Source organism: Chiloscyllium punctatum, chromosome 5, assembly GCF_047496795.1.
Source record: "Chiloscyllium punctatum isolate Juve2018m chromosome 5, sChiPun1.3, whole genome shotgun sequence".
Classification (NCBI taxonomy): Eukaryota; Metazoa; Chordata; class Chondrichthyes; order Orectolobiformes; family Hemiscylliidae; genus Chiloscyllium; species Chiloscyllium punctatum.
This window is the reverse complement of record NC_092743.1, coordinates 17,361,570-17,388,291: the sequence shown is the minus strand read 5'-3', so window position 1 is coordinate 17,388,291 and position 26,722 is coordinate 17,361,570. Positions and strand designations below refer to the sequence as shown.

The following is a 26,722-nucleotide window of genomic DNA, read 5'->3' as shown; positions in this document are numbered from 1 at the left end:
ATGCCAGGATTGCTCACATATTTATACATAGGTCCATGCTTGTGTGTCAAATGACATTGATGTGATTAAAATGTGGAAATATAATTAAACCTGTGCAGAGTCAAAAGGTAAAGAAAATATTGAAATTCATTAATTTAATTTACTTTGTGTTGCACTCTATCCATTAGAATTGAATGAAACTTTCTGCTCCTTTGTCTCTGTGGCAGTAATTCGTTGTATGAACACTCTCTCTGGAACTGGTAGACCTCCAGTACCAACCCAAAGTAAACATTCTTCACATGTAAAACAGGCATTAAGAGTCAGCAGGTTACTTAAAAAAAAAGGCATTACAATGGGTCCAATTTAATCATTATCCAACATGCACACACGTTCCATTAGAAAACAGGCAGAAGAAAGAGCATTTGTCAGTTTTCTCCATTCTCCAAGCAGACCAATCAACTGTAGCATCACCAACACTGCCTCATTAAGACCAACGAAAGCAGCACAGGTCTGGACAGAATTTTGAACCTACCTTATCTGTATCGTTTTGTATTAAACCACAAAGTATATTAGTACTTACTCAAACAATGAAAGGGGAAGTTCTTTTCTCCTCCCTAAAATTGTGACTATTTTATCAGCTTTTTTGTTTATGACCAAAGCATAAATCCTCCAAGATTTTACCAGAATTGGATGCAAACATTTGTCAGGACAGATCGAACAGGCTGCTGTTCATACTCTACTCCTTATAAGAGAGAAGACTGAAAGATAACCTGAAAGAGTTCTTTAAAATGACCGACAGGTTTGATATTATGGACATGGAGAAACTGGTTCAACTTCTGGGAGACTCCAGTGCAAAGGAGCATGAATAGAAGATAGTCAATAACTTAACAGAATAATGAAAGCAGGAAGACATTCTTTACACAAGAATGTGGCACTCAGGAAGTGGTTGAGGCAGTTAGTATTCATGCATCTAATTGGAGGCTTGATGCACACTTGAATTGGAAGAATATGGGCAAGTTAGGAAATGCAAGTTAAAGTTAGAGGGCTTGTGTGTTATATGAACTCCAGTAGAGATGATTTGGATTGAACATAGACTCTGTAATTTTGCACAATTTTTAGTGTAGCCTGCAGGCTAAATAGTAAATACAGAAAGGACCTTGCAGATCTGAATAATTCCAGATTTGAGCATATAACTTCAGTGACACACTGACTATTTTTAGCATTAAGTTTATCGCAGCAAGGTCAAGTAACCTGTAGTGTTGTTACATTTTACAAAGCAGAAACCTGAGTTTAAAAGTAGGAATCATGCTGAACACATTATATAAACACATATATATTATATATGTATATAACATACATATATTTAATTAATTATGGAAATTAAGCATGCATGAATAAAGCACCTTGACACTATACTGCAACTTTCAACCGATGAGGATGACATATCAACGCTGTACATTTTACGAAGCCTAGGTCGAGCACGCTCACTTGTTTTAGGAATATCATCTATATCATCTAGAGTTGACTGCCGTGAGTACAGCATGGTAGCTTCAGTGTAGCAGCTAGCAGTACAAAAAGTTAAAATGACATAGAACATATAAATTAGACAAAAGTGTACAAAACAGCTGCATACTCAAAAGATGTAAAAAAATACAGAATCTCCAAGATTCTGCAGTTGCGTACAAATCTGAGGGCTGTATTTTCGTTTGTGACAATTTGAGATGGAATGATCTTCATGAACAAAAGGGGTTTCATACTAGTGAAAAACCTAAAAGGCCGTTAATCTTATTTACATGTTAAATAAACGTGAGCAATAAATGATAACAGTTCGATTTGCTTGTTAATGTTAATATTAGGGAACACACTCAGCTTCCCTCAGATGCACAGTTCAATTAAAGAAATGAGTTTTATTTCAGGCCAAGATTGGCATTACCGAACTAAGTGAGCAAGCAAATTTCAATAAACCAACAAAGTGATAGGATTCTCTATTACTGGTCAGTTATTCTCAACCAAGTTCCAAAATCTAAAAATAAACTACGTCATTTAGTTTCCATTAAAAAGAGGAAATATAGCACATGTATCTTTTAATGGATAAAAAAACTGTGGTGCATGATAAACAACTTTTGAAAAATATACACATTTCTAGAGTAGAATTGAAGAAAATATGTAATTCCATACATCTAACTAATAATATTAATGTTCTCCAACTCAAGTAGGATATCATGTTTATAAATGCACTTTGAGATTAAAAAATTTGGTTTTCTTCATGTCTGGCTAGAAAGAGAGATGCAGATTCTGTAAAAAATAAAATCAGCATCTCCTTGTGAAGAAATTATTGAATAATTTAATAAGTACTGGGTGAATATGAATCACATATTAGCATAGATGGTGAATTAGGATGAAAAATGACCAATAGAATTACATTTGACAAAGTGTGGTGTACTCTTTGTATTAAGAATAATCTGCGCAATTTTCTAAAATATTTGCTGCAAGGGATAATGTTTAAGAACAATTTTGCAGTGCTACACTGTATCAGCAAGACTGATTAGAAGAGGAGAAAGCAACTTATTTGTGGTGCTCCAAGCGCAAACTCCTGTCTGTAAGATCTAGGTGATAGCATTGGGTCTATAAAATTTCACCCAAATTGCTAAAATGCAAATATCCTTTCTATAATTTAATTTCTGTTAAAGCTCCTTGTACAAGCCTCTTAAATATCTTTAAACAAAATGGGTTTTAGAAAATGGAAATAAAGCATGAGACCAGCATTGCATCCAATGAAGAACATCTCCAGAATTTAATTCACATCAGAGGCCAGCAGATCTCCAGCACTAATCAGCACAACTGGGAGCAAGACTAATGCTGGTCATGCATTCACAGATGCCTGGCTTCAATAAGGTTCCAGGCCACAGGTGAGTGGCTGGAGTTGGGGAAAAGGATGCTGCATGGGAACAATGGAAGAAACAGAGGTTACTGACTCTCATTAGATACCCTCTTCCCAAAACTGGGCTTTGTGATTGAACGAGCGATCCTTATGGAAGCCCATAAGCCAACGTTACAGATTTTGCTTTTTGGGCTCCCTGTATGGTGACTTTTCCACTCAGTCTTTGTTGAATACTAGTGGCCTTTCCCACCTTGAATGTAATCAATGAGAGATGGGTTTCCACCTTGCGCCCTCATGTCTGATTTCCTGTCTATTTACAATATTTTCTGTTTTATTTCACAAAAAACAAGAAGACAAGAAATCGGAGGAGGAGTTATCCTTCAAACTTGGTCCATCAAACTTGATCTATTGCCATTCAATATAATATTGGGCTTCAATTCCACTTTCTCAATCATTCCATTTATCCCTTGATTCCCTGAGAGACCAAAAATCTCACCATTCCAGCCTTGAATGAAATTAACAATGGAGAATCTACAACTCCACTGGGTAGATAATTCCAAATATTCACAACCATTGAATGAAGTAACTTCATATAACTGCACAAAGATGTGTGGCAGGTCAGATGCATAACCAGAATGCAAAGTAATGTCCAAGAATGGCTAAAACACTAATCAGAACAAAGAAAGTGAGAGAAAGTTTGAAATATTTTTAAAAAAGATAGCAAATCTTTTTACAGATATCTAAAAGAGAAGGGAGTAAATAAAGTGCAGTGTTGGTCTTTCAAAGAGTGAGAACGCAAGTTAATAATAAATAAAAAGAAAAAAAGTAGATAAGATGAATAAATATTTTGCTTTCTTTTTCACTACAGTAGATAGAGAATACATTCAAGTACATCAGGAGGTGAAAGGGAGAGAAGACCTTAGTGAAATTACAATCATAAAGAAAGTGGTACAAAGTAAATTAATGGAGCTGAGGGATGACATGTTTTGGGTTCAGGTGGACTTTCATCCTGAAATTATAAAAGAGGTTGCCAATGAGGTCTATTTTATTTTTCCAAAATTCCCTCACTTCCCACACTTCAGAAAGAGCTCTATCAGATTGGAATGTAGTAGATGTGTCTGTTTATTTGAGAATGGAGTGAGACCAAAATTATAGACTAATTAGATTGGTAGATAGGTTGAGTGAGTGGGCAAAAATCTGGAAAATGAATTCACAGAAAGAGCGGGAGCAGCAGGGGGAAGTGACGACGACCAGAGAGGCAGCCGAGACCCGGAAGCAGGTAGAGCGTAAGCTTACCTGGGTAGGTTTGTTTCCCCTTTAAAAGCGCGCAGCTGAAGAACCCGAGGCACTACGGAGGTAGTGCCTCCCACCCGCCTTCCTCCTCTAACCTAATAATAAGATCCGTTGTGGTAAGTAGGTAAGTGCTGAATTTTGCTTGTTGTATTCTTTAGACCCAGTTTTGTTTTAAAATAAAGGTTAGCTTTAGAGGGATGGCAGTGAAGGCAGTGCAATGTTCCTCCTGCAACATGTATGAGGTGAGGGATGCCATGGACGTCCCTGCTGATTACACTTGCAGGAAGTGCACCCATCTCCAGCTCCTCCAAGACCGTGTTAGGGAACTGGAGCTGGAGTTGGATGAACTTCGGATCATTCGGGAGGCAGAGGGGGTCATAGATCGGAGCTATAGGGAAGTAGTAACTCCAAAGATGGCAGATAGATGGGTGACAGTGAGGGGGACTGGGAGGAAGCAGCCAGTGCAGGGACCCCCTGCGGTCGTTCCCCTCAAGAACAAGTATACCGTTTTGGATACTTGTGGGGGGGACGACTTACCAGGGGTAAGTGACGGGGCTCAGGCCTCTGGCACGGAGCCTGTCCCCGTTACTCAGAAGGGAAGGGTGGAGAAGAGCAGAGCAATAATAATTGGGGACTCGATAGTTCGGGGCACAGATAGGCGGTTTTGTGGGAACGAGAGAGACTCACGTTTGGTATGTTGCCTCCCAGGTGCAAGGGTACGTGATGTCTCTGATCGTGTTTTCCGGGTCCTTAAGGGGGAGGGGGAGCAGCCTGAAGTCGTGGTCCATATTGGCACCAATGACATAGGTAGGAGGAATGCTGAGGATGTTAGACAGGCTTTTAGGGAGCTAGGTTGGAAGCTCAGAGTTAGAACGAACAGAGTTGTTGTCTCTGGTTTGTTACCAGTGCCACGTGATAGAGATTCGAGGAATAGGGAGAGAGAAGAGTTAAATACGTGGCTACAGGGATGGTGCAGGAGGGAGGGATTTCGGTACTTGGATAACTGGGGTTCTTTCTGGGGAAGGTGGGACCTCTATAAACAGGATGGTCTGCACCTGAACCTGAGGGGCACCAGTATCCTTGGGGGGAGGTTTGCTAGTGCTCTTGGGGGGGGGGTTTAAACTAACTCTGCAGGGGCATGGGAACCTAGACTGTAGCTTTAGGGTGCAGGACCTGGAGTGTAGGGAGGTTAGGAATATGGCATCAATCTTAAAGGAGGGTGCCTGTAAACAGAAGAGTGGTTTGAAGTGTGTATACTTTAATGCCAGAAGTATACGAAATAAGGTAGGTGAACTTGCAGCGTGGGTTGGTACCTGGGACTTCGATGTTGTGGCTATTACGGAGACATGGCTAGATCAGGGACAGGATTGGCTGTTGCAGGTTCCAGGGTTTAAATGTTTTAGTAGGGTCAGAGGTGGGGGTAAAAGAGGGGGGGGGGTGTGGCTTTGCTTGTCAAAGATAGTATTACAGCGGTGGAAAGGAAGATGGACGAAGATTTGCCATCTGAGGTAGTTTGGGTTGAGGTTAGGAATAGGAGAGGTGAGGTCACCCTGTTAGGAGTCTTTTACAGGCCTCCTAATAGTCCTAGAATCGTTGAAGAAAGGATTGTGAAGATGATTCAGGAGAAGAGTGACAGTAATAGGGTGATTGTTATGGGAGACTTTAACTTTCCTGATATTGATTGGGAAAGCTATAGCTCCAGTTCGTTAGATGGGTCAGTGTTTGTGCAATGTGTGCAGGAGAGTTTCCTGACACAATATGTAGATAAGCCAACAAGAGGTGAGGCCATACTGGATTTGGTTCTGGGTAACGAACCAGGCCAGGTATTAGAACTAGAGGTAGGTGAACACTTTGGGGACAGTGACCACAATTCGGTGATTTTTACACTCGTGATGGAGAGGGATAAGTGTGTACTACAGGGCAAGAGTTATAGCTGGGGGCAGGGAAAGTATGATGCGTTGAGGCATGACTTAGGATGTGTAGATTGGAAAAGTAGATTCCAAGGCAAGAGCGTAATTGATATGTGGAACTTGTTCAAGGAGCAACTATTGAGTGTCCTTGATAAGTACGTACCTATCAGGCAGGGAGGAAAGGGTCGTGTGAGGGAGCCGTGGTTTAATAAGGAATTGGAATCCCTTGTTAAATGGAAGAGGGCGGCCTTTGTAAAGATGAGGCGTGAAGGTTCAATAGGGGCGATTGAGAGTTATAAGGTAGCCCGGAAGGACCTGAAGAGAGAGCTAAGAGCAGCAAGGAGGGGACATGAGAGGTCCTTAGTTGGTAGGATTAGGGAAAACCCTAAGGCTTTCTATAGGTATGTTAGGAATAAAAGAATGACTAGGGTAGGAATAGGTCCAATCAAGGATAGTAATGGGAAGCTGCGTGTGGAGGCTGAAGAGATTGGGGAGGCACTGAATGAATACTTTTCGTCAGTATTCACTCAGGAACAGGACATTGTTGTCGATATGAATACTGAGGCACGAATAAGTAGAATGGATGGCTTTGAGATATGTAGAGAAGAGGTGTTGGAAATTCTGGCAAGGGTGAAAATAAATAAGTCCCCTGGGCCTGATGGCATTTATCCTAGGATTCTCTGGGAAGCAAGGGAGGAGATTGCAGAGCCATTGGCCTTGATTTTTGTGTCCTCTTTGTCTACTGGAGTAGTGCCAGAGGACTGGAGGCTAGCAAACGTGGTTCCCTTGTTCAAGAAGGGGAGTAGGGATAATCCTAGTAACTATAGGCCAGTGAGTCTCACTTCTGTTGTGGGCAAAGTCTTAGAGAGAATTGTAAGGGATAGGATTTATGCACATCTGGATAAGAATAATGTGATCAAGGATAGTCAGCCTGGTTTTGTGAAGGGCAGGTTGTGCCTCACAAACCTTATTGAATTCTTTGAGAAGGTGACTAAGGAGGTAGATGAGGGGAAAGCGGTAGATGTGGTATATATGGATTTTAGTAAGGCGTTTGATAAGGTCCCCCATGGTAGGCTACTGCAGAAAATACAGAGATATGGCATTGAGGGTGAGTTGGAGGTTTGGATTAGGAATTGGCTGGCTGGAAGAAGACAGAGGGTAGTAGTTGATGGCAAAGGTTCATCTTGGAGTGCCGTCACTAGCGGTGTTCCGCAAGGATCTGTTTTGGGACCATTGCTGTTTGTCATTTTTATAAATGACCTGGAGGAAGGGTTAGAAGGTTGGGTGAGCAAGTTTGCAGATGATACGAAAGTCGGAGGAGTTGTAGACAGTGAGGAAGGATGTGGCAGGTTACAGCGGGATATAGAGAAGCTGCAGAGCTGGGCAGAAAGGTGGCAAATGGAGTTCAATGTAGCTAAGTGTGAGGTGATTCACTTTGGTAAGAGTAATAAAAAGATGGGGTACTGGGCTAATGGTCGGATACTTGGTAGTGTGGAAGAGCAGAGGGATCTTGGTGTCCATGTACACAGATCTCTGAAAGTTGCCACCCAGGTAAATAGTGCAGTGAAGAAGGCATATGGCGTACTGGCTTTTATTGGTAGAGGAATTGAGTTCCGGAGTCCTGAGGTCATGCTGCAGTTGTATAAGACTCTGGTGCGGCCGCATCTGGAATATTGTGTGCAGTTTTGGTTGCCATACTATAGGAAGGATGTGGAGGCACTGGAACGGGTGCAGAGGAAGTTTACCAGGATGTTGCCTGGTATGGTAGGAAGATCCTATGAGGAAAGGCTGAGGCACTTGGGGTTGTTTTCATTGGAGAAAAGAAGGTTTAGGGGTGACTTGATAGAGGTGTACAAGATGATTAGGGGGTTAGATAGGGTTGACAGTGAGAACCTTTTTCCACGTATGGAGTCAGCTATTACAAGGGGGCATAGCTTTAAATTAAGGGGGGGTAGATATAGGACTGATGTTAGGGGTAGGTTCTTCACTCAGCGAGTCGTAAGTTCATGGAATGCCCTGCCAGTAGCAGGAGTGGACTCTCCCTCTTTATGGGTATTTAAGCGGGCATTGGATAGGTATATGGAGGATAGTGGCTTAGTGTAGGTTAGGTGTGCTTTGATCGGCGCAACATCGAGGGCCGAAGGGCCTGTACTGCGCTGTAATGTTCTATAACTCTATAATGTGGAAAAATTTGAATTCATTCACTTTGGCAGCATAGATGAAAAAGCAGTGCATTACTTAAATGGAGAGTGACTGAGAAATTCTAAGTTGCAGACTTAGGTGTTCTAGTGTACGATTTACATCTGGGGGAGTTCACCCAGCCTCTGAATGGTGTAATCAATGGTGAGCCAATTGGGAAAATGGGAAGGAATTGAATGGAAGTTTAAAACATCAAAAAGAAACAAGAGAGCAGACGTGAAATGAAGAGGCAAACAACAACTAAAATGTGACTGGAAGGTAATGAAAATATAACCAAAAGAATGCAGCAGATATTAGAACCAGATAAGTAATAATGGTAAGAAGTTGAATCTTAAGGCTTTTTATATGAATGCATGTTGTATTTGTGACATGGTAGGTAAATTGATGGCACAAGTAGTAATAAATAAATACAACTTAATGCAATTGGTTTGGATGGGAATAAGGAAAGGCAAGGAAAAGAAGCCATCGTGGAAATTGTCTATTGGCCCCTAAGGAGTTGATTCACTGCAGGACAAAGTGACAGCTGCCTGCTTCCAAAGGTCCACTGCTTATCTTTGTAGGATCTATTTATTCTCAACCTATGAAGATAGAAGGCTGTCACGGATGCAGTTTGTAATAGACCACATGGCTTCATTTTGTTTCCCCATGAAGAGGTTATTGCTGCAGCCAGGGAAGAAGGCTTTGTTAAGACAGCAGTTGCCTTCCATCAATTTATCAAGGCAATAGTGGGAATTGGAAGCAGCATGCTGGGATGCAGAGAAGGCAATAATTATGCCAGGGATAACTAGTCATAACATTGGGAGATGATAGTACATTGGAGGACATATATCCCTTCTTGACAGGGGTGTCACCAAGTCTCAAGCATCCTGGCTTCCTTGGAAGAATAGTGAAAAATGAAGATTGGCTGTAGGGCATTATGGCCTGTAACCAATTTGTATTGAGAGTGTCATCCAATGTAGCTACTCTCATCAACAGAGGAGGATTCCATTCTATCAATGCACAGTGTCACAATGCTAGTCCTTTTACAAGGTCACTGTGGCCTTGAAGTTTGTTTTTCAGAGAGGGGGTAATTGACTAGGACCTAAACAGACTGAGTTTAAATGGTTCATTGAGGCCCTTTTTTGTTTATACATAACAGATAATGATTCAGGCAGAAAGCTTTCAAGTCTTTTTAAAAAAACTGGTATAATCAAGGGGGCGTGGCCAGCTCTTTAGCTGCACAGGTCAGTTCAGTTCAGGGGTTAGTTGAGTCAGGGTCACAGTTGAAACTGGAAGCTCTCTCCCTCCTTCTACCTTTCTGACTGCATAACCTGTAAGCTTTTTGTGTCACTTTTACTCTTTATGCTAAGGGATGTGTTGATTGGCACTGTTGCAATTTTTCTTTTTGAACAGCATCGTTAAGTGGAGATAGCCTGTTAGGTTCAGGGAGGATAAGTTATTCGAGTATTCTATTTTCAGTTTGTTGTGTTTCATTCTGTAATTCTGTAAATAAATTCTGTTTGTTTAAAACTTGGCAGTCGAACCAGCTAATTCATTCTGAGAATATCCACTGTATACTTACCTGAAACAAATAGCAATATTACAGTCTGGGCTACCTGCTTAAAAGGGGTTTGAGGGGTCAAACTTGGTCTATAACAACATGCTATTTGTGATCAGTACCACATCTTATAAGTGTGCAACAGGTGTCCTGGAACTTGCCATGATGCCAATATCCATGAGAACACTTTGGTTCCTGCTTGACTTCAAAAATGTAATGTCTTACATGGATAGTTACTAGGAGAATCCTCTGGCTGAAAACTGAAAAAAAACTGTGGATGCTGTAAATCAGAAGCAAAAACAGAAATTGCTGGAAAGGATCAGCAGATTTGGCAGCACCTATGGGGTTAAATCAGAGTTAATGTTTCGGGTCAAGTAACCCTTCATCGCAATTGGGTCCTCAGGGTTAGATAAATTCTTGCTAGGAAGTGGAATTGGGGTGACTGGGAGTTGATCGGAATGTAGAATTTGAAACAAATATAATTCAAAATATAATTGAAATCAGCAATTCAAAAATGGATTCAATGACAAAATTAATATTTAATGACAATAAAAATACAGCTGCAGTGAATAGAAAGTCCAAGTGATAGGTTATGTTAGATCTGTACATTTGTTAATAATTACATTATGCTATTAATAATGATTATTATCATCATTGGTGAAATGGCTATTCTTGGTTAATTAAATCATGATGGAATAAGACATGCAAATGCTTTCAAGGGCCATTCCTCAATTCCTAAGGCTGGATTTTATGGCCAGCACAGGTGGAGAGGGCATAACCACTATAGACATCATGCCTGCCTCCAACCCGCCAGCTTTGAACTACCTCAATTTTATCAGTGTGGGCCAGTCATTGTGAAGCCTGCCAACTGAGGCCATAAACAGTTTATTCTGTCGCTGATAGAATTTAACCACCATGCCAAATATACAGCTTGGCAGCTTTCAATATGCTGACTGGTAGCAAGTAAAGTGGAGGTAGCGGTAGAGTTGCCTCCTTAACTGCCTACAGGGTCCCATTGAATGATCTTTATATTCTCCCCACCCATTTGCCTGTCTATCCTATTTCTCATGAACCCTGTTTTGCTGGTGCCAGTCACCCCAACTGGGGTTGGAAATCTTGTCTTTGGTGTCGGACTCCTTTGCAGCATGGATGGGTTCACCACCAATTCTTTTCTCTAGAAGGCAGTGTATAGATCTCAGTGCACTTTCCTTGATTGACTTGTGCCATGCTTCTTTTGCTTTCAGCAGATCTGTGAGAACTGTAAGTAATAGTCCAGTCTTAGTAAAGAGATGCTTTAGTCCAGACATCCTTGCTCATGAAGCTCCAGGTTATGCCCTCATAGAGGTTAGTCTTGCACCTGGCCAAGCCGCAAACAGCATGTATTCCATCTTTCTCTGCATTCCTGTGGTGTTCCTTAAAAATGAGGTTAGGAGAGCTAAGAGCCAACATGAGAAAACACTGGCAGATTAAGTAAAAAAAAATCCAGTTTTGGAAGTGTGTAGGAACATGGGAGGGTAACCTGAAAAAGAGCAGGGCCCATTTGGGGATAAAAGTGGTAATCTGCATATGGAATCAGAATATAAAAGTGAGGTTTAAAAGGGGGAAGACATTGCAGAATTAAGGGAGGAGACTTTGATATACTTGAAGAAATTAGCACTGAGAAGTATTAGTAGTTTTAGCAGGCTTAAAAATCAATAAATTCCGAGGCCATGATGATTGTATCCTAGACTGCTGAGAGAGGCAAGGCAGAAGAATGCAGTGAGTCTGCCATTAATTTTCAAATTCTGTCTGCACAGAAGAGAGGTGTAAGAGGACTGGGAACAGCTAATGATTCAAAAGTGTTATTAGTATGAACCACAAGTCTACCGACAAGTAAATCTAACATCAGTGGTACAAAAACCATGGAAAATATTTTGAGGAATAAAATACATCTCCAGTTAGAAAGACAAGGATTAATTAAGGACAGTCAACATTGCTTTATTAACTGGAGATTTTGGTTCAATTTGTGGGTACATGAGGCTTGTGCAGTTGATGTAGTGTCACACAGGAAACTGGTCAAGAAGATAAAAGTGAGTGGGATCCAGGACAATTTGGCAAATTTGATTCAAAAGTGGCTTCATGTCAAGAAACAGAGGGTGATGGTCAAATGTTGATTTTGTGACTAGAAACCTGCACCCAATGGCATACTGCTGTTTGCAAGATGTATTGATGTTCTAGGAAAGTAGATGTGATGGTTAAATTCACAGGCGAAATGAAAATTGGTGGTGCCATAACTAACAAGGAAGTAAGTTTTAGATTTAGACAGATTGGTCAGATGGGCTGAAGAATGGCAAATGGAATTTAACCTGAAAAGTGCAAGGTGAGGTACGTTGGGAGGACAATAATGCGGCAAAGAAATACACAAATTTGTAAGGCGACCTCAGCTATCTGTAAGAATAATAGGTTGGTTATGGTAGGGGATTTTAACTTTCCAAACATAGACTGGGACTGCCATAGTGTTAAGGTTTAGATGGAGAGGAATTTGTCAAGGGTGTACAAGAAAATTTTCTGATTCAGTATGTGGAAGTACCTACCAGAGAAGGTAAATGTACCAGATAAACATGACCTACCCTTGGGAAATAAGGCAGGGCAGGTGGCTGAGGTGTCAGTGGGGGAGCACTTTGGGGTCAGCGACCATAATTCTATTAGATTTAAAATAGTGATGGAAAAGGATAGACCAGGTATAAAAGTTGAGGTTCGAAATTGGAGAAAGGCCAATTTTGACGGTATTAGACAAGAACTTTCAAAAGCTGTTTGGGTGCAGAAGTTCGCAGGTAAAGGGACAGCTGGAAAATGGGAAGCCTTCAGGAATGAGATAACGAGAATCCAGAGAAAGTATATTCCTGTTAAGGTGAAAGAAAAAGCTGGTAGGTATAGGGAATGCTGGATGACTAAAGAAATTGAGGGTTTGGTCAAGAAAAAGAAGAACGCATATGTAAGGTACAGACAGGATAGATAGAGTGAATCCTTAAAAGAGTATAAAGGCAGTCGGAGTATACTTAAGAGGGAAATCAGGAGGGCAAAAAGGAACATGAGGTTGCTTTGGCAAATACAATTAAGGAGAAACCAAAGGGTTTTCACAAATACATTAAGGACAAAAGGGTAACTAGAGAGATAATAGGGCCTCTCAAAAATCAGCAGGGCGGCCTTTTGTGTGGAGCCGCAGAAAATGGGGGAGATACTAAACGAGTGTTTTGCATCAGTATTTACTGTGGAAAAGGATATGGAAGGTATAGAATGTAGGGAAATAGATGGTAACACCTTGCAAAATGTCCATATTACAAAGGAGGAAGTGCTGGATGTCTTGAAATGCATAAAGATGGATAAATACCCAGGACCTGATCAGGTGTACTCTAGAACTCTGTGGGAAGCTAGGCAAGTAATTGTTGGGCATCTTGCTGAGATATTTGTATCATCGATAGTCACAGGTGAGGTGCCAGAAGACTGGAGGTTGGCTAACATGGTGCCACTGTTTAAGAAGGGTGGTAAGGACAAGCCAGGGAACAATAGACCAGTGAGCCTGACCTCGGTGGTGGGCAAGTTGTTGGAGGGACAGGATTTACATGTATTTGGAAAGGCAAGGACTGATTAGGGTTGGTCAACATGGCTTTGTGCATGGGAAATCATGTCTCACAAACTTGATTGAGTTCTTTGAAGAAGTAACAAAGAGGATTGATGAGAACAGAGCGGTAGATGTGATCTATATGGACTTCAGTAAGGCGTTTGACAAGGTTCCCCATGGGAGACTGGTTAGCAAGGTTAGATCTCATGGAATACAGGGAGAACCAGCCATTTGGATACAGAACTGGCTCAAAGGTGGTGGTGGAGGGTTGTTTTTTAGACTGGAGGCCTGTGACCACTGGAGTGCCACAAGGATCGGGGCTGGGTCCACTACTTTTTGTCATTTATATAAATGATTTGGATGCGAACATAAGAGGTACAGTTAATAAGTTTGCAGATGACACCAAATTTGGAGGTGTAGTGAACAGCGAAGAAGGTTACCTCAGATTACAACAGGATCTTGACCAGATGGGCCAATAGGCTGAGAAGTGGCAGATGGAGTTTAGTTTAGATAAATGCAAGGTGCTGCATTTTTGGAAAGCAAATCTTAACAGGACTTGTACACTTAATGGTAAGGTCCTAGGGAGTGCTGCCGAACAAACAGACCTTGGAGTGCAAGTTCATAGCTCGTTAAAATTGGAGTCACAGGTAGATAAGATAGTGAAGAAGGCATTTGGTATGCTTTCTTTTCTTGGTTAGAGTATTGAGTGCAGTTGTTGGGATGTCATGTTGTGGCTGTACAGGACATTGGTTAGGCCACTGTTGGAGTATTGCATACAATTCTGGTTTCTTTCCTATCGGAAAGATGTTGTGAAACTTGAAAAGGTTCAGAAAAGATTTACAAGGATGTTGCCAGGGTTGGAGGATTTGAGCCATAGGGAGACATAGGAACAGGCTGGGGCTGTTTTCCCTGGAGCATCGGAGGTTGAGGGGTGACCTGAGAGAGGTTTACAAAATTGAGGGGCATGAATAGGATAAATAGACAAAGTCTTTTCCCTTGGGTCAGGGAGTCCAGAACTAGAGGGCATAGGTTTAGGGTGAGAGGGGAAAGATATAAAAGAGACCTAAGGGGCAACCTTTTCACACAGAGAGTGGTACGTGTATGGAATGAGCTGCCAGAGGAAGTGGTGGAGGCTAGCATAATTGCAACATTTAAAAGACATTTGGATGGGTATATGTGTAGGAAGGGTTTGAAGGAATATGGGCCGGGTGCTGACAGGTGGGACTAGATTGGGTTGGGATATCTGGTCAGCATGGACGGGTTGGACTGAAGGGTCTGTTTCCATGCTGTACATATCTATGACTCTATGGATGTTGAAGGCATTAGGAAAGGTAGATACGTGGTTAAGATGACATTAGGGATACTTGTCTTTATTACTCAAAGCATTGAATAGAACAGCAGAGAGGTTAAGTTGTATAAAATGTTAGTTAGGCCACAGCTAGAGTACGCTTACAGATTTGATTGTGCATTATAGGGAGGCTGTGATTGCAGCAGAGAAGGTGCAGAGGAACTTCAGGAAGTTGCCTTGGCTAGAACGTTTCAGCCAAGAGAAGGTTGGGGTTGTTTTCCTTCATGAAGAGGAGTCTGAGAGATGATGTCATTGAGTGTATTGTGAGGGACATAGATATGGTAAATAGGAAGAAACATTTTCCCTTAGTAGAGGTGTGAATAATCAGGGGCATAGATTTATGGTGTTTGAAACTCACTACCTGAAAGGGTGGTAGAGTCAGGAACACTCAAAACTATTTAAGAAGTATTTAAAATGCCTCAGCATACAGGCCAACTGATGGAAAATTAGATCACAGCAGATAAGCACCTATTTCTACAATGTAAAACTTCATAACTGGAAAGACAATGGTGACAGACGTAGGGGAACAATATCACCTGCAAGTTCTTCTCCAAGCTACTCACCATCCTGACTTTAAAATATATTGCTGATCTTTTAGTATCATTGACCCTGGAAGCCACCTTTGAACAAACTGAAGCTGTTTCACTCCCCACTGCCTTCTCGGGGGGCATCAAAGGATGGATATTAAATGCTTCTCACCCCATGAATGAACAATAAATTTAATTTTTGGACTTTTGTACAATTAGCTCAGCACTATTACTGTCTTCTCAGAGACAGAAAATCATGTGTCACAGAATGGCCTATGAATTTAGCAACAATAGCAAATCTGACGGTTGTTTGTAAATCATTTCAGCTTTGATTATGTAAGCAAACAGCAAATCCATGCTTGGAAACAAAATAGTTTTCTATCCTCATCAATATAACATGCATAGGAAATACTTATTTTCACTGTAGGAACTGTGCAGACTTGATAAGTGATAGTTAACAAACCAAGCTACCTAAATATATTCAGTATTAAGAATGATGCTCCCAATTCCCATTAAAACAAAGTTCCAACCTGCTTCCCATTACTATCCATTATGGAGTCTCAAGTCCTGAAAAGTTACATTTTTTGTTCAACTCTTACATTTCCAATTAACTGACTTGTGACAGTTTCCTTGCTGTAGTTCGAGAACCCTCATTGAGTTTTCATTTCTTTTCAAATCAAGTTTTGGTTTGGAGCTGTGAACTTTCAGCTAAGAAGTCTGTATAGTCTTCTTGTAATTTAAGGCTATCATCCTCAGTATTTACCATTCCACCATTTTCTGTATCATCTGCAAACTTTTGCAAGGTAACTTTTGGACTGCGTACAACAGCTTGTGTTTATAAAAAAGAACAAACAAGCTGTTATTTGTATTTTTGAGGACAGGTTCGAACGTTTATTACAACTTGTTTCTTGCTAAAAAGTGTTCTATAGATGCTTTGACTCCAAAGAGACCTAAACAGATGGCAGATGCTGAATGTTAACTGCTATCTCATGGAGAGGCGGTTAGTCTGGCAGAGACAGATCAAAGTTTGAACTAGGGTTTTGAACTCTGTTTAGGTCAGATGGTTTACGTCAGCTACAAGATAGGAGTTTGGTTGCTGCTGGTTGTCCTCTCATTATCAAACTATTGAAAATTCACTTCGAAGAATCTGTTATAAGAATTAAATTATTATTCCTCAGAACCTACTGGAAATTATCCATGCATCAGTGTTTTCAGAAAACAGGCAGTATATAATTCCATATGCTGAATCGTGAGGATTGCTCAAGTCAGTTAGTTACATCACATCTATTTTTCCCTTTTGATTTATCCCTTAACTATACCTGTTTGTCTTTCTGTCTTTGTGTGAGAGTGAGGGCTAGAATTAAAAAAGGTTTGAGTTTAAATCTTAAAAATTAATTAGATGACCTCATTGTTTAACTTTGCCCTGTTAAAGTTACTGTGTTGTTAAGAAATTCTTAATACTTTTGTTTGACCTATAAACCCGGGGCTTGGTATCAGTTATTCATAAAATCTGTTCAGGTTTTTCAAAACGTCTGGTTAGGAACCATTGGGGTCAATTGTGAGGGTTACTGATATTTCAATTTTACTATGATGTGAACACAGGGACATGAACGATGATGTCACAGGGTGGCACAATCAGCCACCTCATTAATGGGGAAACTATTGGAAGCAATTCTGAGGGACAGAACATAATCTGCAATTGGAAAGGCAGGGATTAATCAAGAACAGTCAGCATAGTTTTGTTAAGGGTAGATCATGCCTGACAAACTTGCTTGAATTTTTGGAAGAGATGAATAGGTGTGTAGATGAGGGCAATGCTTTTGAGGTAGTCTACTTGGACTTTGGCAAGGCTTTGGATATGTCTTACATAGGAAACTGATCGCAAAGACAAGAGCCCATGGTATCCAAGGAAATTTGGAAAACTAGCTCCACAATTGACCAAGTGGTGGGAAGCAGAGGGTAATGGTCAAGGGGTGTTTTTCTAACTGGATGCCTGAACGGTGAGGTTCCACAGGGATCCATGGTGGGACTCTTGCTGTTTGTGGTTTATATAAATGATTTAGGCTTGAATATAAGAGTGTTGATCAGTAAGTTTTCAGATAATCCAAAAATGGTGGAATGGTAAATAGTGAGGAGGATAGCCTGAGATTACAGAAGGATATACAGAGCTCGTCAGATGGACTGATCAATGGCAAATGATTTTTTTTTATTTATTCGTTTTGTGGAATGTGGGCATCACAGACTGGCCAGCATTTTATTGCCCACTCCTAGTTGCCCTTGAGAAAGTGGTGGTGAGCTGCCTTCTTGAACCGCTCCAGTTTACCTGCTGTGGATTTACTTACAATGCCACTAGGGAGGGAATTCTGGGATTTTGACCCAGCAAATAAGAAGGAACAGCAATGTATTTCCAAGTCAGAATGGTGAGTGGATTGGAGGTAAACCTGAAGATGGTGGTGTTCCCATAATCTGCTGCTCTTGTCCTTCTAGATGGAAGTAGTTGTGAGTTTGGAAGGTGTTGTCTGAGGATCTAAAGTGAATTAAACCCAGATAAATGTGAAGTGATGTGCTTGGGTAGTACAGACAAAGCAAGGGTACATATGATAAATGGTAGAACCTGGGAAGTACTGAGGATCAGAGGGACCACATGTACAGCAGTCCACTGAGGTAATGGGTTAGCAGAATAAAGTGGTTAAGAAGGTATGTAGTATGTTTGCCTTTATTAGCTGAGGCCTAGAGTTTAAGAACAGGTAGCTTATGCTGGAACTGTATAAAATGCTGGTTAGGCCACACCTAGTGTTTTGTGTGCCATTGTGGAAACAACATTATAGGAGGGATGCGCCTGGAAAGGGAGCAGAGGAGATTTACCAAGAGGCTGCCTATGCTGGAGAGTTTCAGTTATGAAGAGAGATTGGACAGACTGGGATCCTTTTCCTTAGACGAGAGGAGATTGAGAGGGGACATGATTGAGATGTATAAAATTACAAGGGTCATATATAAGATAGACAGTAAAAAGCCTTTCCCCTTGATGGAGGCGTCACTAATCAGGGGGCATTGGTTTAAGATAAGGGAAGAAGGTTTAGAAATAACATGAGGAAAATCTTTTTCACTAGGGGGTGATGGGAATCTGGAACTCATTACCTGTAAAGGTGGTAAGGCAGAAACCTTCATAACACTTAAGAAGTATTTGGATGGGTAATTGTGATGCCAAGGCATAAAAGCTTTGGGCCAAGTGCTGGAAAATGGGATTAGAATAGTTAGGTAGTTGTTTTTGACTGGTAGGGATGTAATAGACCAAAAGACATGTTTCTCTGCTTTAGATCTCTATGACTGTATGATTTGATGTGGATTTGTGTTTCTGTGTCATAATAGTAGACTGTGGAGATAGGTTGATGAGTCCTATACAAAACTGCTGACATAAATTCTTCACAAGTCTGACAGTCTAATCTTTCTCAGTTTTAAATAACCTGCAGATTTCTAACCAAACCCAATTGATAAGGAAGTTTCATAAACTTTTGCTGAGGTAGCGTATTCCCTAAATTGCTCTGAATTCTTCTTCTATGAGTCAAACTAAGATTGTTTCTAAACTCAAAATGGCACCAACTGATCTGAAAAAAAATTGTTTCTCAACTGAGTATTCTAAAAATGTTCATCCGAGCTTCTCTGATAGTCTTACTTTTACCCAACCTGTTGTGTGTATGGAAGCATATGGGTGTCAGTTACTTTTATGAAGAGTTTTCTCTGAAAATAAGATCACAGTCCTTCTGGGAGAGTGACCAGATCTTGTATCAGTTGGAGCAGATGACTGCAATATATTCTATATACATATAAGAACACTAGAATTATCTCTTAACCTTTGAACTAGATAGTTTAGATGTTGGACATATTAAAATTCATGTGGATTTCATCAACTCTGCTGAATTTACAAAATGGGTGCTCGTGTTTTTTCCACAATATGATGTTGAATCACTTGAAACTGGTCCTTTTGCAATCATGCTGTTTTATAGTTTCTGAGAAATCTAAGATTTCTGTGACAACACTAGACTGTGTGTTCCGTAAAGCAAACAAGTATCTGTTGGTCTGAATTCTTTGCTGAACTCAGGGTTTGATTTGGCTGACTTGATACAGAATCCTTTTCATAGAATGAGTTATTTTCATAGAATCCCTACAGTGTGGAAACAGGCCATTCGGCCCAATAGGTCCACACTGAATGTCCGAAGAGCATCCCACCCAGACTCACCCCCTTATCCTATCCTTGTAACACTGCATTTCCCATGGCTAATCCACCTAACCTACACATCCTTGGGCACGATGGGCAATTTAGCATGGCCAATCCACCTAACCTGTACATTTGTTGACTGTGAGAGAAAACTGGAGCACTCAAAGGAAACCCATGCAGCCATGGGGAGAAAGTACAGACTAACCCTTGGCACTGTGAGGCAGCAGGGCTAACCATTGAGTCACCGTGCCACACCCATTTTATTTTTGGTGATGATGTAATTATTCTGAAACTTTTCAAGATCTCATTTTGATACATGCCTCTTAGAATCAGGCAAATGTATAAGCAGCGTTTCCTTGACTCATTTGGTCTTGGAGGATTTGGTCTTCACTGTGGATTTCTTTTGCTTCCATTGTCACATTAGATTTTCACTGACATGAATTTCCTTGACACAACATCCTTATTTGACAAGTTAGCAAATGTTACAACTATTTGTAACATTTAGAAGGACAAAGGCAGCAGATGCATGTGAACAGTATCAATTGCATTCATCTCCAAGTCAATACTGTTCTGACTTGAAAATACGTTGTGTTCCCTTATTCTTGTTGGATCAAAATCCTAGAACTCTCTCCTTAAAGTTATGGCTTGATCCACACCGAAGAAGTTTCAAGAATGTGAATTGCCCACATCTATAGGCTGAGACATTCAGATCAATTGCAACTTTTTTTGGGGGCATTTTATAGTTTTATATGCCCTCAATCAGGAGGCAGTGACATAGTCACGAGTAGTTAGTCAGAGTCCCCAAGCTAATGATCTTGGAACATAAGATAAAATCCCACCATGGCATCTTGGAATTAAATAGCTCATATTACTTCGTGATGACCATGAAACCTGCAACAATTGTTGTAAGAACTTAATGGGTTCACTAATGTCCTTTAGGGAAGGAAGTTTGCCATATCTCAATTACCTGCAAGCCTAGACCCACAGCAATGTAGTTGACTCTTAACGAACTTCTGAAATGGTCATTGTTATTGTAAATTAGAATTACTAGTTAGTCTAAATGACTAAGCATAACTTCAAGTTCTAATTCTGATGAAGGGCCACTAGACTCAAAATACTTATCATTGATTTTCTCTCCACAGATGCTGCCAGACCTGCTGAGTTTCTCCAACAGTTTCTGTCTTTGTGTCAGTTTTCCAGCATCCACAGATCTTTCTTTAATTTTATTAGTCAAATTCTAATGATCTGTTGCTGTTCATGGCAAAAGATCCCATACTGGGTCACAGCTTTTTGGCTCAGAATTAGCAACAGTCCATATACTTAATTATGCAATACCACTCATGGTTTTGTATGTGTACATGTTATGCACATATCCAAAATAGGTTTCAGGGTTTTTTGCATTAGCAGCCCCCACTACAACACTTGTTTGTTCTGAGGCAAACATGCCTGAATTGGTAGCACTCAGGAATACCAAGCCACTTCTACATCCCTGTCAATCCTTGTCCAACTCAAGCATTTCCATTTCTCAGTTAACCGAGGACTGCTGCTGAAATAGCTGCAATTGATCTTCCAGTCATAGAGTCACACAGGACAGAAACAGGCCTTTTGGTCCAACTCGTTCCCGCCAACAAGCTATCCTAAACTGATTTAGTCCCATTTGCCAGCATTCGGCCAATACCCCTCTAAACTCTTCCTATCCATATACCATCCAGATGCCTTTTAAATGTTGTAATTAGATTAGATTAGATTAGATTACTTACAGTGTGGAAACAGGCCCTTCGGCCCAACAAGTCCACACCGCCCCGCCAAAGGGCAACCCACCCATACCCCTACATCTACCCCTTACCTAACACTACGGGCAATTTAGCATGGCCAATTCACCTGACCTGCACAGCTTTGGATTGTGGGAGGAAACCGGAGCACCCGGAGGAAACCCACGCAGACACGGGGAGAATGTGCAAACTCCACACAGTCAGTCGCCTGAGGCGGGAATTGAACCCAGGTCTCTGGCGCTGTGAGGCAGCAGTGCTAACCACTGTGCCACCGTGCCGCCCCAAATTGTACCCACCTCTACCACTTCCTCTGGTGGTTCATTCCATATATACACCACTTCGATGTGAAGTTGCTGTGCAGGTCCTTTTTAAATCTTTCCTGGGAAAAACACCTTGGCTATTCACTCTAGCCATGCCCTGCTAGATTTTATAAAACACTATAAGGCCACCAGTCATCCTCAAATGCTCCATGGAGAAAAGCTCTAGCCTATTCAGCTTCACCCTATAACTTAAACCCTCCAATTCCGGCAACACCTTTTGTGAACCCTTTCATGTTTAAGAAGATGTATATTAGGTAGACCAGAATTGAACACGGTACTCCAAAAGGGCCTCAGCACTGGTAAACTACCTGCTATTGTCCATGACTTACTGGTTGGCTGATAACAAGGCTTGAGGCTTTAAACCCTGAAATATGAACTCCTACAAACCATGCACCGAACATATGTTGTTAGCAAAAAAAGTAGTCTGAAGACCATTGAGAAACTATAAAACGAATAAAGATTTTTTGGAACTAAAATGCATGTTATGTATCTGAGCTCAAATAACTTTTGAGATATACTGCACGATTGTGACAGCCTTCTGCTACTGTTGTAGAGTTGAAAGCTTTTACACAAGCTTGTGAAACAATTACACACCATCTGAGTAAAATGCAATATTTAAAATGGGTGGAATCTTATTGAGATATTGAGGGTCTCACTTACCAGGTAAAGAGAAATCATTTACAATAACAATGCCTTTTTTGGGGAAGGACTGCTGAGCCACAAGTCAATCAGGCATCGACATGGCCATTGATTGGCCTTGGCCTTGAATCAAGACCCTGGGTGGAAGTCTTGCTGGCCCCTGAATGGGCTCTTATGTTCAGCAGCGGCCTGCAACTCTTGTGTTCAGCAGCGCCAAAGGGAGGCATAAGCGGCTGCCGATAAAACACTAAGTTTCAGGATCATGGATCAAACCAGGCCACAGGGAGATGGGGAGGTATATTTTTATGATAAACATTTGTGTGAGAAGGGTGTGAGGGCGTAGTCAGTGTGGACTGGTGAGGCTCTCACAGGCACCCCCTCCCTTTCCTAATCTAGACTCTCTTAACAAGGCAATTGATCTGATCAAGGGGCACCCCCTCATCTCTCACTCCTCACCAACCCCCTCCCCTACTCAGACCCTGGTGTAAAGCTGTTCACAGAGCCATACAAGCTAATTGGCAATAGACTGCAACTGAGAAAAGAACAGCAGCCACAGGATGCAACACTTCAGTGGCCATTAATGGCCTCAGTTGGAAGAAGCTTGAACATAGCCTTCCTCCTTCAACTCAATTCTGGTTTAGGTGATAAGGCCAACATCCCATCTAATTCCTACCTCTTAGCTCACCATCAACGAGACCAAAAGGTCATGCCCAATGTTCCAAATAGTTCAACATTTGAACATTTAAACTCTATTAAAGGACAATCAGGCCAGTTTAAGATCTGCATGATTGCTTAAACACGTCATAGAATTTTAAGCATCTTGTAACTGCATGCCAGGTCTAGGTATACTTTGGCGTCACTTAACATCCTCAAAATCTGGTCAGTGTCAATTGAATCAACTTACATTTTTTTTGTTAGGACAAAAAAAGTAAAATGATAGAAACAGATATTTCTGAAGCAACTACCTGGACAGACTATCACGAGAAACTATAGAATCCGTGCTGTCCATTCTCTCAGCACCGACTTCCTGGTTTCCTTCACGGATAGTTAAAGCAGCACATCTGGCACCATCATCATTTCTATCCAGTCCTGACTCACGTGAATTGTGCATCTTCATCTGGTGCTTGTAATAATTATGGATACTGTCACGACACGGAACATTTCCCTACAGTCAAGTAACACATAAGATGATAATCAATCAACTATGCAGGATCAGTTTGCAATGAACAAGTGTGGAGAAATTAAATTTTGGTTAAGAATGGATTATCTTTATGAACTACATTTTTTGAATCTCAAAATGAGATATGAGGCAATTTTATTTGAATAAAGAGACAGAGTTATATATTGGGTTACCCTAATTTTGAGGCATGGGTTTGTGGTTTTTAATATTTACATGCATGGATGAACTGAGCTGGGAGACATCACATTTAGTACATCCATGTCATGGAAGTGGTTATAGCATTTGGACAAAAAAGTCCCACATTGCTGATTGTCTCTGTGCGCAGCATGACACCCTAATAGCACAGTTCACAAACTACACAATAGGACCAATCCCATCCCTTTTAATGGGAATCTACACAGAAGAACATTGCTATAACTTAAATAATGACAAATTGAAAACAGGGCACAGAGATGATTGCAGGCAACATAGAAAGTAGGACCAAGAGTAGGCCATTCAGCCCTTCAAGCCTGCTCCAGCATTCAGTATGATCATGTCTGATCATTCAACACAGTATCCTGTTCCTTCTTTCTCCCCATATCCTTTGATTCCTTTAGCCCTGAGAACCATTTGTAACTGCTTCTTGAAAAATACAATGTTTTGGCCTCAACCGCTTTCTGTGGCAGAGAATTCCATCGGCTCACCACTCTCTGGATGAATACATTTCTTCTCATTTTCGTCCTAAATGGCCTAGCTCGTTTCCTTAAACTGTGGCAAATGGTTATGGATTCCTGATCACTGAAAACATCCTTCCTGCATTTAACCTGTCCAGTCCTGTTAAAATTTAATTGCTTTCTGTAAGATCTCTCTTCATTCTTCTAAAATCCTGTGAATATAGTATTGACTGATCCAACATCTCTTCTTAGGTTGTACTGGAGGCATTAATGTTGAGGTTCGGAGAGATGCTACAGTTCCTTGGGGACTAAGAGACCCTCAAGGTCCACAGTCAAAAGTGAGTAGCAGTAGGTAAACGGGAGTGTCAACTCTTGGAACCTGGACTTGAGTTTCTGCAGCAGTGCTACAAGAAATCTAATGATATATCATGGGCTGGTCAAATTTAATCAATCCTTGCATGATATACCATGCCCAACACATCACTAAAGTCTTACACTGCTGCTCTAATCCCAGCTGATACTAATTCTAGAAAAATCAAATTCCAAAGTGAAACATACCATGTTAGGTCCAAAGTTTGATTCTCAGCTGTGGAGATCAATTTCTAAACACATTCACGTGAGACTGCTTTACTGAAACATTAATTAAACAAAAATAATGAACTATATTAAATGAGACAAAAATATTTTGAAGATGTGAATATAGGAAGTATGGTTAGTCAGTTTGCAGATGACACCAAAATTGTCGGTGCAGTGGACAGCAAAGAAACTTACCTCAGAATACAACAGGACTTTGATCAGATGGTCCAATGGGCCGAGGAGTGGCAGATGGAGTTTAATTTAGATTAGTGTGAGTTGCTGCAGTTTGGAAAGGCAAATCAGAGCAGGACTTATATATTTAATGGCAAGGTCCTGGGGAGTATTGCTGAACAAAGAGACTTTGGAGTACAGGTTCATAGTTCCTTGGAAGTGGAGTCTCAGGTAGGCAGGATAGTGAAGAAGGCACTTGGTATGCTTGCTCTTGTCGATCAGTGCATTGAGCAGAGGAGTTGAAAGATCATGTTGCGGCTGTATTGGACATTGGTAAGACTACTTTTGAAATACTGTGTGTAGTTCTGGTCTCCCTGCTATAGGAAGGATGTTGTTAAACTTGAAAGAGTTCTGAAAAGATTTTCAAGTAATATTGCCAGGGTTGAAGGGTTTGAGCTATAGGGAGAGGCTGAATAAGCTGGGGCTATTTCCCTAGAGTATCAGAGGCTGAGGGATGACCTTTTAGAGGGCATGGATAAGGTGAATAGCCAAGGTCTTTTCCCTGGGGTGGGGAAGTTCAAAACTAGAGGGCTTAGGTTGAAGGTGAGAGAGGCAAGATTTAAAAGGGACCGAAGGGGCAACTTTTTCATGCAGAGGGTGGTTCGAGTATGGAATGATCTACCAGAAGAAATGGTGAAGGCTGGCACAATTACAGCTTCTAAAATGCATTTAGATGGGTATATGAATAAGAAAGATTGCCAAATGCAGGCAAATAGGAATAGATTAATTTAGGGGATCTGATCAGAATAGATGAGTTGGACCGAAGTGTCTATTTCTGTGCTGTACATGCTCTATGACTCTATTTTATTAAAAACATTAGAAAATTACTCAGCTCCTTTTATTCCAGTATCCTTAGGATCATCCAACCTCAGAAAAGAGTTCCACCATGTCCACACTCAGGCTAATAGAGTTGAAATCTCACTGGTTAGCACAGGGACCCTGGTTTGATTCCAACCTCGGGCGACTGCCTGTGTGGAGTTTGCACATTCTCCCCGTGTCTGCATGGGTTTCTTCCAGATGCTCCAGCTTCCTCCAAAATCCAAAGATGTGCAGGTTAGGTGAATTGGCCATGCTAAGTTGCCCATTAGTGTTCAGGGATTGTGTGGGTTGCATGCATTAGTCAGGATTAAATATAGGATAATAGGGTAGGGAAATGGGTCTAGGTGGGATACTCTTTGGAGGGTCAGTGTGGACATGTTGGGCTGAATGGCCTGTTTTCACACTATAGGAATTCTATGTTAGGATTCTATGTTAGAAATCAACAAACTGTCAGCAAATTTCTGTGCAGTCACTAGCAACTTTGTGTAGTATTTCTCCATGAGACATCTAAACAAACTGCAAACTAAAATATACTACTGTTTTAATTTCAGTACGTGTTCTCTAACTCCAGTGTCCACATTAACTAACTGGCTTTCCAGATTATTCAATATTCTCTATCAAGCTCTATAGTTATAGAAGGCACTAAGTTAGTTTGGGATTATGGTCAGCATGGATTGATTGGACCTAATAGTGCAGTGTACCCACTGACATTCCATAAGCTCTATTGCTGAACCGAAGGTAAACAAAGTTACCCCTGCATCTCCTGAATTCTCTAGAGGAGAGTGTTGTCTGCATCATGGGCTGACTACAACAGAACATGTAATATCTAACAGCACTGAAAACTTTGAGGATAATGGGATGTCATTTATATTCTTTCTCAACTTTCAGAGCATCCTCATCCTGCCGTCTGGCATGATGAGCAAGCCACTGCTGATACAGTCATGCAGCTTGTACTTTTCATCTTAACAATATCTTTGTTCTCAACAATTAGCTCTGAGTTCCTACTTTCACAAGCCCAAGAAGTGCCACCAGCCCAAACTA

The 26,722-nt window shown here is 41.0% G+C and overlaps 1 protein-coding gene across 4 annotated transcripts in view; it reads right to left on the bottom strand.

Annotated features, from left to right (window-relative positions):
* piezo2b (piezo-type mechanosensitive ion channel component 2b) overlaps positions 1-26,722 on the bottom strand; it is a 762,691-nt gene that overhangs the window by 68,634 nt on the left and 667,335 nt on the right. For 3 of the 4 annotated variants that reach the window (XM_072569838.1, XM_072569835.1, XM_072569836.1), the window contains 2 exons: positions 23,188-23,387; positions 1,383-1,541 (listed from right to left, as the gene is read on the bottom strand). In XM_072569838.1, coding sequence (XP_072425939.1) covers positions 1,383-1,541; positions 23,188-23,387 — 359 coding nt within the window. The remainder of the gene's footprint in view (positions 1-1,382; positions 1,542-23,187; positions 23,388-26,722) is intronic. The other variant, XM_072569837.1, reaches the window with a different exon arrangement.